Source organism: Triplophysa rosa, linkage group LG23, assembly GCF_024868665.1.
Source record: "Triplophysa rosa linkage group LG23, Trosa_1v2, whole genome shotgun sequence".
NCBI classification, from domain to species: Eukaryota; Metazoa; Chordata; class Actinopteri; order Cypriniformes; family Nemacheilidae; genus Triplophysa; species Triplophysa rosa.
In genome coordinates, this window is record NC_079912.1 from 19,461,784 (window position 1) to 19,479,289 (window position 17,506).

At 39.5% G+C, this 17,506-nt stretch overlaps 2 protein-coding genes across 3 annotated transcripts; both read right to left on the bottom strand.

The window, feature by feature from the left end:
• Positions 1-1,556: 1,556 nt before the first annotated feature.
• On the bottom strand, positions 1,557-7,496 carry ube2v2 (ubiquitin-conjugating enzyme E2 variant 2). Its single transcript, XM_057323173.1, has 4 exons — positions 7,438-7,496; positions 5,729-5,877; positions 4,459-4,584; positions 1,557-3,249 (listed from the first exon to the last, which is right to left on the bottom strand). The coding sequence occupies exons 1-4, from the start codon at positions 7,451-7,453 to the stop codon at positions 3,103-3,105; spliced, it is 438 nt and encodes a 145-aa protein (XP_057179156.1). The 5' UTR covers positions 7,454-7,496; the 3' UTR covers positions 1,557-3,102.
• Positions 7,497-9,934: 2,438 nt separating this feature from the next.
• Positions 9,935-17,337, bottom strand: mcm4 (minichromosome maintenance complex component 4). 2 transcript variants are annotated; one of them, XM_057323227.1, is made up of 17 exons: positions 17,271-17,337; positions 15,705-15,783; positions 15,464-15,622; positions 15,216-15,379; positions 15,034-15,129; positions 14,845-14,940; positions 14,638-14,733; positions 13,796-13,934; positions 13,500-13,720; positions 13,270-13,390; positions 12,844-13,103; positions 12,311-12,676; positions 11,239-11,366; positions 10,947-11,154; positions 10,645-10,873; positions 10,277-10,410; positions 9,935-10,154 (listed from the first exon to the last, which is right to left on the bottom strand). In XM_057323227.1, the coding sequence occupies exons 2-17, from the start codon at positions 15,769-15,771 to the stop codon at positions 10,062-10,064; spliced, it is 2,577 nt and encodes an 858-aa protein (XP_057179210.1). In that variant the 5' UTR covers positions 15,772-15,783; positions 17,271-17,337; the 3' UTR covers positions 9,935-10,061. The 2 variants fall into 2 exon arrangements, with proteins under 2 accessions (XP_057179210.1, XP_057179211.1); XM_057323228.1 differs by lacking the exon at positions 17,271-17,337 and having other exon boundaries at positions 15,705-17,255.
• Between the last annotated feature and the right edge of the window lie 169 nt (positions 17,338-17,506).

The window sequence follows — 17,506 nt, forward strand, 5'->3', positions numbered from 1 at the left end:
ATAAATTACTTTGTTCTGATGAACAGAGAAAGATATTTGGAAGAATGTTAGCAATTTTCAGTTCTGGGACACCACTGACTACCATAAACTAAGAAAAATGAGCTTCAAAAGGTTCTTCGATGCCATAGAAGAACCTTTAACATCTGAAATAAGACATAGTAAGAAAAAGTAAAAAGAGATGGTTCTTTAAGGAACATTTGGCTGAATGGTTCTTTGTGGAACCAAAAATGGTTCTTCAATGGCATCGCTGTGAAGATTGAACCTTTATTTTTAAGATTGTAGTAGGAAAAATTAAATGGTAGTCAAAGGTGCTCCAGAACTGTTGGTTTTCCTTCAAAATATCTCATTTTGTGTTCAACACAAAAAAGAAATGTATACATGTTTGAAACAACCAGAGGGTGAGTAAAGAATTTTCGTTTTTGGGTCGGCTGTCCCTTTAAGTGTTTTCAGTTTTTGAGGACATCATACATTAAGGCTTGTGATTTTTGAAACATCTCACTATAAACATGTCTTACCCAAAACATTATTCTTCCTGAACTCTGAAGGACAGATTATCTAAAACATAAAACCCTCCTGTGTAAAAACCTGTAAAAGTGCCAATAAACAAATTTTATTGGAAAGTAATTGATGAATTCAAGAGCAGGTGAACCTTTCCTGTCTCCTCCTCCGACGGACCAAAGCCTAAAACATTTATTCAGACAGCAGGGCATTGATATGAACATATTGCTACTTTATGGCTGTTTTCCAATTCTACGATGTCTGATAATTAAACTGACAATTCCGCTAAAAAATAAAATTAATGTATAAACAAATGTATATTCATTTAAAATGTGAATAATTCACTCACCCTGGTGTTGATCTAAACCTGTGTGATTTACTTCATGTGAGTGGCACACAAAAGCAACTGTTAGGCAGAATGTTATGGACAGCCCGTATTTTCTTTCATTTTCTCTTTACTTTCATTGCGTGGGGAAAAGTTGTGAACAAGACAGAATTTTCACTCCATGTGCCCACATAAATCCGACAGGTGACATTTAAAAAGGTACCCGATGAGCAATCTGCACTAAATAATTAAAGGGATAGTTCACCCAAAAATGGAAAATCGGTCATTTCAAACCTGAATGAAGATATTTTGAAGAATGTTACTGAACAACGGTGGCCTCCGTTCACTTGCGTTGGTCTTGTGCCCATACAATAGAAGTGAATGGGTACTGCCGTTGTTTGGTTAGCCACATTCTTCAAAATATGAAGAGTTTGGTTCCAAAATGAGATCAAATTTTCAAAACTGCAGTTAGTTTGTTTTGATTTAATCCGTAATAACTCAAAAAAGTACAGCTAACTAACACAATAAAAACATGATTTTTGAAAATAAATTAAAACGGAGTGATCTCATTTTGGAACCAAACTCTTCATATCTTCTTTTGTGTTCTGCAGAAGACAGAAAGTCAAACAAGTTTGAAATGGCAAGAGAGAGAGTAAATGACAGAATTTTCACTTTAATTCAATAATTACATTCAACATCAAACCCTGCATTAAAATGATCAGAGAAAGACCTGTGTGTTCCACAATGTTTGTTTTATTATTCTGAACATAGCCCCGGTGTCACAAATTCAACTTAATTTGGTTATGTCTTAAAAAAGGAAAGAAAACAAACAGGGAGAAAATGATTCTTAGATTCATTACACTGCAGGGTGATTGTGGTTCTGAAACATGTCGAGGCCGTTAGAAATTGTCACTACATATATTAATTTGCACAGTAACAGCCTAATGAAGACTTTAGTGAAATGGTCATAGCCAACCGAAGCATAAATGAACAATACAACAATCCCCCACCAGTCACTGGAATTACAATTCAATGACGTTTGTTAGAGTACCTAAGGATTATAACAGTGTTTCTAATGTTTAATTACTGAAGTACTAAATTCAGATTTAATGATAGCTACATAACAGCATGCGGTTGCAGTTACAGGTGGAGTTTTTAAAGCACTGTGGTTAAGCAAGGGCAAGTTTCCAACAGCAAATCCTTACCATTAACACCAGACTTCTTATCGACGGGCACATCCTCAAACACACGTTAAAACCGCAGTGTGAACACTAAATTTGAGTATAAATTAACACAGTTTGTCACAACACCCGAAACGTGTCTGTTGTTCAGATAAACTGCTGTGATATGAAACATATCTGTGGGAATTTACTAGAAGGTTTGAAGCGACTTGGCGTTTTAAATCTACCCATCGATGTGAATCTGAGCGGCGAGGCAGAAACCGTCCTCATCCGAATGGCAAGGGTTTGCTGTTTTCAACAGTAACATCTCAGCATTTTTGCGGCGTGTGATGGACGCACATACAAACAAAGTCTGACAGCGGGTTGGAGAGTCACATTTTTAATGCACCCGACATTTCCTGTAGGAGTTAAGCGCATGGTTCGATTTCAGAACAGAACAGAGCATCCGTTTACAAGAGCTACCACGCTGAAAACAAACTGCTATTGTGTCAAATACAGACATTACAAATAAAAACGAAAAAAGAAAGTTTATAACCACCCCCCACCCGGCTGCGATACTACTAGTACTCTACAGGCACACTTTTAAGGACCCTTAACATTACTGTCAGTGAGGGGTTCAGATACACACACACACACAAAAACATACAACTTACACAGCTGCTTTATCATGTTTCGTTTGTCCCCCGAAAAGCTTTTTTTCCCCTCATTTATTTTCTTTACAAGCATGCCGTATATGCATCCTAATTTTAGAATTTGGTGCCCAGTTGCTTTAACTTAAAATGTATAGATCTGTATAAACCTCACGTTCTAACATGCCTTTCTTTCTTCGACAATTCAGCTGGACAACGTAAGCTTGTGGTCGATGTAACGTTACTAGAAGAGAGATTTGTGCACTCGTAATTGTAAAACAGAATCGATGGTGCCGCACGTTAAAGGCATTCTTTGTTTGTCAAGCTTAACTAATAGAAAGGTCCAATCTTAGCTCCAGCGGTGGAGACTGCGGAGTGTCCGATATTTGTTTGTTTGTTTGTTTCTGATGATTTACAAGACATTTCTAAGAGAGTAAGGTTTAAGACAGAGGGTCACAATCATTTACAATTAATTGCTGTATGTTTGTCCTTCTGGTGGTTGGGGAAGCTTCATATTCTCTTTGGACATCATAAGACGCCTTAGCTCTTGAAGAACGACTTTAATGCTATACGAGTTTTGCCATTTTGCTAGAATTGGTATGCTACGTGCATCCACCTGCAAAGACACAAGAGAGAGGAAGAGGACAGCGGTAATGAGTCATGTGATTCAGGCTACACAGCGCTCACTATCTGAGCTGCACACTTCATTACATGCTGAAATAAATCATTTATTTCACTTACAATCAATCAAGTATGTAAATAAATGAAACGCATGCAGAAGGGTGTAAAATCATTGGTCTTTCTTTACTAGGGTTGCTGCAAAATGACTTACAATTGATTCACAACATTCAACAGCAGCCAATATATTGCTGAAAACTTAATAATATGTTTTATTTATACAAAGTCCTATAATTTCTGTGATGCAAAGGTGTGGACGGAATAGCAAAATCCAGAATCAAATAGCACGGTATGTCACTGAATTTGGCAAATTGAAAAATACATATTTTTAACTCAAATCATTTACACATAAATGATTTATAAGGGCGCACAAGATCTGTGATCTGTGAGAAGAAACCGTTGTAGTTGATGAAATGACTGATATAATTATGTTTTTATTTGTTAAACCTCTAATACCGGTTTTTAAGATTAAATGGATAGAAGCCAGACTGGTTTAATCTGATGATCTATAACATGTGCCATTTTAAATCTAACCTTTCAGACATTGTCATTCATTTGTATAGGTTTCATGATTACAGTTGATGAGACTAAAATTTATTTGAACCATTAAAAGAGAAACCAGAAAAAATCTAATGGAAAACAGGAATCTGGGGAAAATTGAGTATTTTCGTATCAGCTTGATCCCGGCTGTATCTAAAGTCTCAAGTGAGAGTCTTGCCAACCATAGGCTGAAATATGCTTCCCGTAACACTTCAACATACTACACGGCTCGGCTCCACTTAAGTAAACACTGCTAAATCAGTCATGTGGTTGCTACACATTTCGTTAGGGAGATCCAAAAGGTGCCACATCTCTCACCCTTTATATAAGTGTGACTTTTTGTCAAATTCCTCTACCAGCAGTTACCACGTAGATCTGATTTTACAGCATGTTTCTGAGGTGTTAAGGACTTAACTTTGATATCGGTTTTGCCTCAATTCTGACACTTAAAACCATATTTCCTCTGTAGTACTGCATGTACCAAGAAACAGCATCAGTTTGGAAGCCGTGCAACATCACTGCTCTTTAAAATATGCACTGAATACAGTCTATCATAAAAGCAACATGACACTGTTTAAAATAATGTTATGAGGATGATTGCACTTACCATCCCATTGGAATTATTTACTCCATTCATGCTAATTTTTGTTACAAATCTAACAGTCGGTGGTAATTCGGGATATTTAGGTCCGCACTCCACTTTCAGGCTGTATATCCTGTTTTCATAATTAGTCTGAGAAACAAAAACAGGCTAAAGGTTAGAGCCGAGAGGGCCAACGGAACAGGAAACATGATCTGAACATCAAAGAAATCAGACCTACACAACTCAATAAGAACTTCCCACTTCATTCTTTATCAAATCTCTTGATAGCATACAAGTTCGGCAAACATACAGATGGCTTACGCAAGAGACTGAATTGCTTCGATGACTCTCCAATCAGCACAAAGTCTCATTTCGCTTGCTTTTTGCCTCGTTGGAAATCACTGCAGTGCTCAGAGATGAGAGTTGCGGGTTCCCACACACATCCATTGAGTGATTCATTTCCATGATTTTTGCATAACTTTTTGCATACGTTTTTGGGCATTATTGATTGCATTTAAAGCGAGTTAATTCTGACTGATGAAATATTTTACAGCCCAGAATACTGCTCAGCACACATTCAAAAGTGAATCTGAAGAGTCATAATAGAGAGTCTCCCTCCCTACAATCCTATTTTCAGTGTTATTCACTGGACAAAGAAGAGAAAACCCTAAATCAAATTAAAGATCAATTTAACTGAAATGTATCTAGCTAGAAATCTAAAAACTGACTATAAAACTATTTTCTTCCCTGAATTTTTTTAATGAACTGCCATGGCCTCAAAATCAGAATTTAGAACGCTTCAGTGAAAGTTCCAGGTTTCCCATCACCTCGGTAACATTTTAGGACCTAATACAGTCATCTTAAATCGACAGTAGATTTTATGAACAAAAAAACTGCTCAACCCAGCTGACAAATAAGCACACTGTAATAAAACAGTGGCCAAAAACTGTAGACAAATACAATTGAGAAAGTACTTTAAAATGATTCCATTTTATACAGCATTATATATACCTACATTAAGCAAATAAACAAAATACTACACAGACTGATGATTTCAAATTCCCAGACCATGTATTATACTACGAGTTTAACCTAATAAATAAATGACTTTAATGAAAGGTCATTCATCTTTATCCTGACCTACACCTCCAGCTGTCACGTGTCATAAGTATGAGCTACATATTATCTGCTGGTGCTCTGGACTTCCTGTCATGCTAAAAAGAAATGATACACGGGCCTGGTTTCCTGATTTTTGCCGTAAGTTCACAGTAAATGTGAATAAAAGGAAACATACTCGCGCGGGTCCGATGATCATGCCCGTCCACCGTGTGAGAGTCATATCCTCATCATCCTCCAAACCCCAGCTCACTGTTCCATCACCAACACCCTTCTGTCCTTCCTCAAGCTCTTCCAACAAACGAAAATTACGAGGAACTTTGACTCCTGCAACAAACCATTGACACTTCATAAACCACAAGGTATCTCCTGGAGTCAGTAAACATTTGTAAAATGTAAAACATGTTTGTTTGTCAGTGTAAAACGTTTCTATTTCCACTTTAATTATTATGCAATATGCATGCTGTTTTTTATATTAAATGGAAAACGTCGTCACATTGCTGGACTATTTAACACATTCAAGAAAATTAACAGCTCTTAAATATATTTATAAATGTTCAAAATGATGTTGGGCAAAAAAAACGTATTTTTCCAACTACCCTGATAAGCAAAAACAAAGTGAGGTACTCCAAGATCCTTGTTGCCGTGTCTGTGATAAATCTGATATGCTGAGAGACAGGAAAGCAAATGTTTAAAAAGCTTTAAAACCCAAACTTTGACAAAGATAAAGCAACTGGTAATGTCTGTCTAAATATATAAGTAACCTCTTGGATTTTAGACACACTGATTCTTTCTTGTCCGCAAGTGTATTTCAAAAATGCAACATTTGTAACCTGTAACAAGTAGCAACCAATGATCTCTTCAATATTCAAATGTTGAAAAAGTGGAGAGGCAAGATTTGCCGGTTTAGGTGAGTGTCAAAGAACAAAAAAAACCCTCTCATTTCTGAATGACTCAGGAAATGACACCCATACTGTTCTATGTATGTCTCTCTCTCTCACTTCCTCAAAATCTCAAAACCAAGACATGCACAAAACTCAAAAGAAAAAATGCATTCAACCCTTACTACAGTAAACTGAAAAATCTAAAGATATCTCTAACATTGTACTCAATAATCATTATATATAGATATATAAACATATATACTGTAAACGTCATTTAATCATACTGGTTGTAACCATGCACTGCCTATTATTGTGATATGCAAAATGATCAAATTTTAAATGATCCATGAGAATGAATGTGTTGACACACTTTAAAAGGTTAGGTCCTTAGCAGAGACGTATAAACCCATTTATTCTTCTGATCTGCGTCCTGCACTGAGCGTCATAATATGAATCTACAGGACTACGGCAGTCGACACGCACTTCACTACTGATCCACGACATTAAAAAGACGTAAAAGCCTCTGTTATGATTTGTTAACCAGTTTGGACTGTGACAGGACCCGATAACATCAGTTAAAGGCCCATTTTATCTCGACACTGGACGCAACCATCAGCAGCACGCGCGTCAACGCTCCGCCTCGCCTCACGTTAGCACTGATACATCCGCCCAACTCCGACATTCAGCATTTAATTTAATTCTCAGGCTAATATAAGAACGCACTACTTTACGCTATGTCTATTCAATAATAACTAAGTGATCATATGACGTAAACGTGGTGTTATTTTTACACTAACGCTCTGAGGGAGGGCCGTTAGCTCGACGCTAACACACACACAGTTCAAATGGCACACACTTGTGTTAACGAAAGAAAATAAAAACATTTGAGCACTGCAAACGTCTCGGGTAATGTACGTGACGTCGTGGGTTGTGGGACGAGCGGATGCGTTGTTAAAATAGCGCCGCGAAAGGACGCGAGGATTGAGGAGATTGTGAGACAAACCTGAGGAGGCCGCCATCTTCTTCTGCCCGAATCCAAAAAGCGCACGACACAGTGACGTCGCCGCGTCACGTGACTAATGTGTTCGTAGGAGAAGGGGCGTGGCTTCTGTGAAAAGACACTACAACATTAATATTTTTAGAATATAAAGTTTGCTCGTTTATAATTTTATTAATTTACTGCATCTGTAAGTTTATCATTTGTAAATTGGACGGATAACTACAATTCTGAACAGCGTCTTTTCATTTGCTCCTGTACAGCAGAGCTCCTCCCTTTATGCGCAATTTACGTATGCTGTGTAAAACATTCTACATTTTTATGAGTTATACAGAAAGTTAACCGCAGTGTTGGGTGTGTTAGTGTAACTAAGTAACCAATATATGTACAAATAAATTTTCGCTGAAAAGTAAAGGTTACTCTTTTTCCCCCCTCATTTATTTACTTGCATTTATACTTACATTACATACTGTTAATACAATTCTGCATTAAGCAAACTTAATTTGAAATCTAAATGTAGAGATTTGTTGACATTCACATGAAAATATGTATTTGAAAGTGTAATGCTCAATACAGGTGATGTTTAAGTTATTACATTTTTTATATACAGTACTTGAACCAGTTTAAATTAGTGAGGCTTCGGGACGTACAGATATCATTTTACATTTTTGTTTAAATTAACAGTTATATACAGTTAGGGCCATAAATATTTGGACAGAGGCACATTTTTTGTTATTTTAGCTGTGTATCAATGTGTTTTCGAGTTACATTTTACAATAGATATTGTCTTAAAGTGCACACTCTCAGCTTTATTTAGAGTGTATTCACATCCAGATTAGCTGAAGGATTTAGGAATTACAGCTCTTTAATATGAAGCACCCCCCTTTTTCAAGGGACCAAAAGTAATGGGACAGTTGAATCAAAAGCTGTTTTATTCACATGTATGGGCTTTTCCTTAAATAATTTGGTCATAAATGAAGCATGTTAAAGGTCTGGAGTTGATTCTACATGTGGTGTTTGCATTTGGAAGCTGTTGCTGTGAACCCACATCATGGGGTTCAGGGAGATCACAATGCAAGTGAAACAGAACATAGTTAGATTTTAAAAACACTACACATCCGTCAGAAAGATGCCAGGAACATTAAGAGCGGCCAAATCAACAATTTGGAACATTCTAAGAAAAAAACAACACACCGCTGAGCTCAGTAACAAAACAATCCTGGGCGTCCATATGAGATCAGAGTGGTGGATGATGACATTATCCTCTCCATGATGAAGAAAAACACCTTCACAACGTCCGGACAAGTGAAGAATTAATCCGGATGCTTCTGTCTTCTGTTACATGACCAGAAAAACACCAGTGACCCAGTGCCTGAGGACGTCATGCATGGAAATGGAATCACACTGCCTGAACACTATTTTACTGAAGATGTTGTATGCTCATATCATGAGATATTCCAAGCCTTCTCCATATCTTTTATTCTTTTTAGTCTTATGCAGGCTGAAATTAATTTGATCTCTCCAAAAGAATGCTTTCTAGAGCTTGTTCGGCTATTTCAGAAGTCTAATCTACCCATCCTATTCTTGAGGCTTTTGCACCTTGTTGTGAACCCTCTCTATTTTTTCCTTGTATTCTCTTTATTGTTTTGATTGACAAACATTGACATATTTACCTCTTGGAGAGTGTTCTTCACTTGTCCGGACGTTGTGAAGGTGTTTTTCTTCATCATGGAGAGTATAATGTCATCATCCACCACTCTGATCTCATATGGACGCCCAGGATTGTTTTGTTACTGAGCTCAGCGGTGTGTTTTTCCCCCCCAGAATGTCCCAAATTGTTGATTTGGCCGCTCTTAATGTTCCTGGCATCTTTCTGACGGATGTGTAGTGTTTTTAAAATCGAACTATGGTCTGTTTCACTTGCACTGAGATCTCCCTGAACCCCATGATGTGGGTTCACAGCAACAGCTTCCAAATGCAAACACCACATGTAGAATCAACTCCAGACCTTTAACATGCTTCATTTATGACCAAATTATTTAAGGAAAAGCCCATACATGTGAATAAAACAGCTTTTGATTCAACTGTCCCATTACTTTTGGTCCCTTAAAAAAGGGGGGTGCTTCATATTAAAGAGCTGTAATTCCTAAATCCTTCAACTAATCTGGATGTGAATACACTCTAAATAAAGCTGAGAGTGTGCACTTTAAGACAATATCTATTGTAAAATGTAACTCGAAAACACATTGATACACAGCTAAAATAACAAAAAATGTGCCTCTGTCCAAATATTTATGGCCCTAACTGTAAGTGTGATAAACTAACATTAGCCGACCCCTGCTGTTAACAAATCTTCTGAAAGCACAAACATGAAAATCATTTAGATTATTTCAAATAAATCTTGTCTGTCTCTGGAATTTCTGCCTTCCAAGTTAGAATCAAAAGTATCTGCATAATGTGAACAGCACAGATGTCCTGACAAACAATAAAATACAAATGCCTCTTTTGATGAACAAAATTCATTTATTGCAACGAGGAAAGGTATTATACATACAGCTATTAACACATCACTCTAGAGAAAAAGAATGAAGCAACAGAATGGAAAAGCAGCACACATGTATCATGCATGTTTACAGCAGCCGAACAGTCTTTCCTGTGACGGTCAGATAATCTTCATCAGCAAGCGCTCGAAGTGCCTCATCAAACATGTCTTTAGTGATGGCCTGAAACAGAAGACAACATCTCTAGCATTTTAGGCCAAGACAAATATTAAGAAACAAGCAAGCAGTTTTTTTATAAGTTTAGTTTGTCAGTCAGGTAGGTTATAGCTAAATAAAAGTCTTACAGCCTCTGATTGGCCACGGAGATCATCAAACAGCTGCTGGTACTTCATAGCTGGTGTCTTGCCCTTTGATTGGATGAGTTTCTTCAGGGCCTGAGCCACTTCCTCTTTACGCTTGCGAGCTGTGGCGCTCATACCTGCCCACAAACAACCAATCACAAACATCACAAAACAAAAATGACACTTTCTGTCATTTGCATATCCTTGTTAATAAAAAAACCACAATGCTTTTAAATAAAAAAATTGTGGTATAGATGACAATGCAACAAAAATGTATAAAAAACAAACGTTAAAAATTTCCAATGGTATCAATTTATCATAATAATCAATGTACGTAATGTTTCATCCTCACTTTACTCATGAAGTCATACCTGTGGTGAGGATAGAAATGTCCACGAATCCTGTTCTGGGATCAGTTGCCGACTGTTTCAGTGCCTCTCTGTGCAGTCTCTTGGCTTCTTCAACATCGATGGACTCGACCTTACTGGAGAAGCGCACTTTAGCATGAGCTTCAGCCAATCGGATGAGAGACTCCAGCTGACGGGGGTACGCAGACACCATGCCCCGCCCACTTCCGATCTTACGCATGTCTACATAGGCCTGCAAGGCACGAACTTAGAGTGTTACAAACAATATTATACGCAATTATACTGCAACGTTAAATTTGACATGCCTCGATCAGGGCTTGGCTCGCTTCCTCCGAGAGTCTGGGGTGCACGGATGTGCGAGCGTAAGCAATGTAATCCTTCAGCACGGCCATGTCCAGATGTTCCTCCTCAATCTGGTCTTCACTCTGGTAATACAGAGACACTAGATGATGGGCGAGACGTCTGTCATACGCCTCATCCTGAGGGTCCAGCATCAGGAAGATCAAATCAAACCTGACGAGAAGAGAGATGTGCACGTTAGCACAGAAAAAAGAAATGTTGACTGAGCACGGCGTATCTAATGTTGTCGTGTTTTACCTGGACAGAAGTGTGTGAGGAAGCTGGATGTTTTCAATGGTGGTCTTTTTAGGGTTCCACTGAGACTCCACCGGATTGGCTGCGGCGAGGATGGAGGTCCGAGCATTGAGCTGGCAAATAATTCCAGCCTACGCACAAAAAACAGCATTAACGACTCTTTCCCCGCCATTGACGAGGTATCTCGTCATTTAGAAAACAACGCTTCCCTGCCAACTAGACGATTTATTACAGCAATCGGTGTTTGTACTGTTGTACAGCAGGTGGCGCTGTTACGCACCTTTGGAAAAAGTACAGAATCTCTGAAACTAACCCTAACCCTAACACACAAAACTATAAAAAAGTACAATGACATTTGCTTGTATTAAACACTACACAGACCTTACAAAATGAATAATCACAGCACACATCAAGCAAAAAATAAATAAGATTTATGTTATATAACAAAATGTTAAATAAATGGCAAAGCACCGGCTTTTGAATATTAGAACATTAAAACTTAACCGGCTCTTGATGACGGTGCTTACATACTCTAACATGTTCTTTGCTAGAAAAGCCTCCGCCATCGTCTTGTCAGTCAGCACTTTGATTCAAATCTAAGTTGTTCCGCTTAGGCTGAATGCAGCAGCCGCTTCAGATGCGCCGTCTGGTCTTTGACTAAACCAAGTGATTTATTACCATAAAAATTAAAAATGACGGCGTGTCGGTGCCATGGTGGACAAGTGATGTAATCGGTAGGCGGGTGGACACCGTGTATCACCGACTATCGCAACAAGCCTAGTACCCACATCTAAGAGGACATAAAAAAGAACAAATGAAGCTAGAAGAATACGGTTTGTTTTGTTTAAAAGCAGAGACTCTTGTTCTTTCATTTGTCCATATATTCATTACAGAAAATGTACTGCAAGCCATCGAAGTTTAGTGAAAATGTTTTAAAAACGCTGTCGCTGGCTTGGAACCTTTTTTTAAAGACGGCTGGCGGGGAAAGAGTTAACAATCTTGCTAAACGTAGTTTGACCAAAATAACGGCGCGTGACATCCACCTAAATGGAGCTTCATCATCTTCAGCATTTACCTTTGCAATAGAGAGCGTCTGCTGCTCCATAACTTCATGCAGCACCGATCGCGTGCTGTCGCTCATCTTATCAAACTCATCGATGCAGCAAATTCCGTTGTCGCTCAGCACGAGGGCGCCGGTCTGCAGAACCAGCTGACGGGTTTCTGGGTCCTTCATCACATACGCCGTGAGACCTACGGCGCTGGAGCCCTTCCCTGATGTGTACTGCCCACGTGGAACAAGGTTAAACACGTACTGGAGCAGCTGGGATTTGCTGGTGCCCGGATCGCCACACAGCAGGATGTTGACCTCGGCACGGAAGTTTCCGCGGCCCGTCTGGGTGAAGTCTTTCCGCGTGCCGCCGAATAACTGCAAGAGGATACCCTGCAAAAACAGACCACTTTCAAAAAAACTGATGTGTGGAGAATAAAACATGGCAAAAATCTCATTACATAATCATAAACCAGAACTAATAAAAAAAGAGAAATTAAAAATGAACACGATGAGCTCTTCGCTTCACAAAAAAATGGAAATATAAATAACAAACGTACTTTCTTGATGTCTTCGTGTTCGTAGATGCTGGGCGCGAGAGCCGAGGAGAGTCGTTCATAGACGTCAGGTTTCGCAGCTAACTCTTTCAGCACAGCGACTCGCTCTTTTGTGAAGAGCTTCTGCTCGCCGTCCTCGTCCACACCGTGAAGACGCTTCTCATCCGTCTTGCGGAAGTGAATGGCGTCGATGTGAGTCTTGTAAACGGACTTCACTTGACTCTGTCGTGGGTTTAGACGCATGGGCACAGCTCTGTAGATCCCTGAACACAAGCACGCATGTAAGGCAAGGCTTCTCACACAATCCTTGTTTCGCCGGGACAGGAACACATTGCTTTTGGCAGCTTTGGTTGTAAAGCAATCTCTGCATTGTTAAACTCTCATGAAAAACTTTTTTGCTCAAAAATAGACGATGGAGATGGGTCATACCAGTGATGTTCACTCTGTCGCCAGGCTGCACTTTGTCCACCAGGTCATTATGAGCGTAGACGATCGTGGTGTGGGGCGTCTGACCCGCGGGCATGTCCTCAGGAGATTCCTGCAGTTTTATCTGTCGAAACATTTCCAAAAGCTAAATTCAAGTTTTCCTCGTAAACCAAAACGTGTCGTAATCAAACGCACAACAATATTTTCTTCAATCCTGATAACAAAACACCAACCATTTGTTTGTCGGAAAAGGCCGAGCGGTTATGAACCAGCGCCATGCTGTGGGTGGTGTTACAGTTGCGACAGACGGCGGGCTCAGCGATGCGTCCGCGGTCCACCTCCACACGGGCGTTGAACGAGCACACCTGACAGCGGAAAAACGCCTCCTGCATCTCCGGGATGAGCTGTGACGTGCGGATCACCATCCCACTGATAGTGATGAGCTGATCAATATCTGAGAGGATGGACGGTGTCCACGAGTCAGAAACATGAAGCACTCATTTGTCATGTCAATATGTGCCGTGTTTACCTTCGGGATTGAGCGCACGCATGTTTCTGGTTTTCAGGGCGCTGTAGGGACGCACTTGAATCTGATGCTCCAAAACAGAGTCGGGGAAACGGTCGAAGAAGAGCTCATTGACCGCCATGTCAAAGGTGGGGATGACTTCCTGTTAGCAAGAGCGAACACAACAGACTTGAATTGAATTGACAGGTCGATGGCAGCGAGAGGTAATAAACGCATTAAAGAGTGAAACACATGAGCATCTTAGGCCGTGTTCACACTTGACGACTTCTTTTGACAAGAAAAAGTTGACAATGGTGCTTTTTTGGTTAAAAAAAAAAAGCTCGCCGGCAAAGTTTATAGATAGCATTTGTGCACGAAGGCAGCTTAGAGAGACAGGCTTCATAGTCAGCGTAACGGAAGTCTACTTGAATTATAAACAGAGAGCATCTTTGCAATAACCAATCACATCTTCAATAACCGCAACGCTAATTTCTCACTAGAAATGCAATCAGAAGTTAATGAAAGTGAAAATGAAACAAAAACTATGCTACAACGGGCGTTTCGGCCACCATTTTATTTTTTCCAGCTTGAGCCTTCTCGACCAATCACGTTCCTCGCATGTTGTTATTGAAACGACAGGTCTGTCATTGGTTAGCTGTGAAAAAGGTGCTTGACGCAAGGCGTTTTTTTCAGAAAAGTTCAACTTTTTTCAACCTGAAAAGAAAAAGACGCTGGTGTTTAAAAAGCGCTCGGGAAGTTTTTTGAAAACACGGTTTACTCCATAGGATTATAATGTAAAACAGACGCTAGCCGCTTCAAAAAGGAAGTCAAGTGTGAACACGGCCTTAGACTGCAGGTGGTCTTACCTGAGGGTAACAGATGAGCTGTCGATACAGATCGGCATCAAATGTCTGAATGTGACTGCAGTTCACATTTAACACAGGCTCGCCGACGACACTGATCTAAAACAAAAATCGCATCCAATAAAACACTTCAAATGAACTTTCGATGTTTTTAATGCGTTTCAGATACAAGCTAGACTGTTTGGTGTCTTTTAGTTTTGTGAATCTCACATCATCCAGCTTCTGCATGTAGAGAGGCTCGTTCAGATCCAGACCAGCATTCTCCTCTTCTCTGGAGTTTGGATCCGTAAAATGTTGAAGAAATCGCTGCATTTTAAAAAAATCCCATCGGTCATTTTCCATAAACGAGGCACATGAAAAGTATCAGATGCTCAAGTGTGCCGTGTGAAGGATTCATACTTGGAACTTCTCCTTGCAGGCTCCCACATTGACATCCGTCCCCCAGATCACCAGTCTCTGTCCCTGATCGCCAGCAGCTCCTGCATCTCCAGATGGCTGAGAATAAAGAGACAGACCCAATAAAACATCAAAGATCCATTAACATCACAAATGCACAACACACCGTTCAACCCAACCCTCACCGGTTCTGAATGGATGTCCACCTGCTTCCCTTTCCTCACAGATCCCAGATCAGCTCGCTGGCGGGCCGGAGTTCCACGTATGCCACTGCGTGGAGTTCCTTCGATTCTAGAGCTGGGGGTTCCGTACATCAGCGGAGAGCTCGCATCCATCTCGCTCTGCATGACTGAAACGCATCCAAAGGCGTTTGAGTTGAAGCGAAAGGATCATTTGAATGAAATGTATAGGGTTGTTGAAATGACAGGAGTACCGGAGCGAGGGGCCACAGGACTGGAGAACAGAGACACGTCATTGGCGGCGGGGCTCTGTATGTCCATGGCTGGAGACGTGGGCATGGGCTGCAGCTCTGTGGACGTGTCATGGGATCGAGAGCGTTGTGACGGTGGGGAGAGAGGGTCCTCACTCGCCGCTGACAACACAGAAACAGCAGAACGAGTCAGGAAAAATAAAAACACACGAATTCGAGTCCATTTCAAATGAAAGACACTCACGGGTCGGTGGGTTACTGCTCCCGTCTCTCTTACGGCCTCCCTTGGATGATGATGATGGTGAAGACATCTCGATTTAAATCTGAAACAAATTTCAAGTAAATATTGTATGGATTATCGGTTTTACGATTCACATTAACAAATAAGAACATGTATTAGATTATTCATTGATTCATATAATCAACAAGCCACAGGCAGGCGGTTTGCACACACGATAGGTCGGGTTCCAATAACTGCAGGAAGGGTACACGTACACCACCACGTGAACTGTTGTCTCAGATAAGGAAAAAACTGTGTTGTTTGTATTACTGCATTCATTATGTATGATTTAAACAACAACATTTACGAAACAGCCGTTCATCTCCCTCCACAACTCGCACTACAAAGGATCTTCACTTCTAAGTGCACTTGGAATTCACCCGAAGACGCCATGATAGCGCTCAGTTTTTCGCACAGATCAATTGATTGGCTTTATAATATGCCAGTTTAAGGTCAAGGGTCAGGGATTACTTTTGTGCTGAATGTAGTAGCGTTTTTGACTTCAAAAATAGGCTATCTTCTTGAAAAAACAGTGCCACCCACATCTTGGATGGAATGGTGGTGAATAAATAAACAGCAATTTTATTTTTGAGTAAACCAACGCTACAAGGAATATAAAATGACATTAAAAAGACAATATGCCTTTGAATTAAATATCACGAAAAGGCACAGATACCGGATGCAATATTTGTGTGCATGACCTATAAGTAATGTATAAAATGAACAAAATGCAATAAATAACAAATACAAAATAACAGAAGAAATGAGGACAGGTAAAAAACTGGCCTGCATCCCACTTATACTGTTGGAGTCTGGCCCGCAAAGAAAAGTAGCTGAAGACCCCCCTGCTGTAAACCTTTAGAAGTGACATTTTCATTTTTACATTTTTGTTAAATTACGTTTTTAAAATGTAACAGGCGTATTTAACTGTATAGCAGAACAAACAATTATTCAAATTTGATTTAATCATCAATCAATTGTAAGACTAAAGCAAGAAATCTAATTCTTGCAGAAACTTAAACGGAAACGTCAAGTTTTTGCATAGTCTTTATATGTAAACAATTACACAACACAAATGCAAAATTATCAGATGTTTAAAAACTGGTAAAGCGTTGTAGAATAATCTAGTATAAAGAAATAATAATAGAAAAATAATATCTTACGGAAATTTATTGTAGTAAAAGTACCATTACCATGGTATGGACGATTGACGACCATTTGTATTATCATATTTCACTACAGCCTCATGGTTTAAATATAGTTACTATGATGACAGAACGATACATTTGATATTACTATGGTTTTACTTCGGATACTATAGTTACTCAATTTACTCAAATTGAGTAAGTTAAGACACAACCGGAGAAATACCTCATGCAAGACGACTTGGCAGTATATAACCTAAATATACATGATTTAAATAACACACCATGCGTCAAGCTCACATTAATCAAAACGAGTATGAACCAAGTGATCGTAGTTAAGTTTAACATTAAAAGACGATAAACTATAAAGATTTGCAACACTCACCTTCTGCAATGTTTCCTTTCAGCGTGAGTGGTGGCGCGAAACTACCCGTGACGTAAGTTTCGCGGGGAATTTTACACCAATCACGAATCTACTTTCCTTACTATCGGTTCAAAGGGGGGACGAATGTGGTGACGTTTACATAAAATATTTCAAAATCTTTGTATCTTATATTATTTCATTAACTTGTACATACATATTAGGTTTTAGTACAGCAAAGTAATCTAATACAGTAACTG

Bases quoted from the DNA above. Each gene is read 5' to 3' on its own strand.
- ube2v2 (XM_057323173.1), bottom strand. The intron at 4,585-5,728 runs GTATGTTTCCTT...TTTGTTTCTCAG, and splicing joins TGATCATCGGACCCGCGCGA to ACTAATTATGAAAACAGGAT. The intron at 3,250-4,458 runs GTAAGTGCAATC...GTGTCTTTGCAG, and splicing joins TAAATAATTCCAATGGGATG to GTGGATGCACGTAGCATACC.
- mcm4 (XM_057323227.1), bottom strand. From the start codon at position 15,771: ATGTCTTCACCATCATCATCATCCAAGGGAGGCCGTAAGAGAGACGGG. The intron at 10,874-10,946 runs GCATGTCAAATT...CGTGCCTTGCAG, and splicing joins CGAGCCAAGCCCTGATCGAG to GCCTATGTAGACATGCGTAA. The intron at 10,411-10,644 runs GTATGACTTCAT...GTTTGTGGGCAG, and splicing joins CATTTCTATCCTCACCACAG to GTATGAGCGCCACAGCTCGC.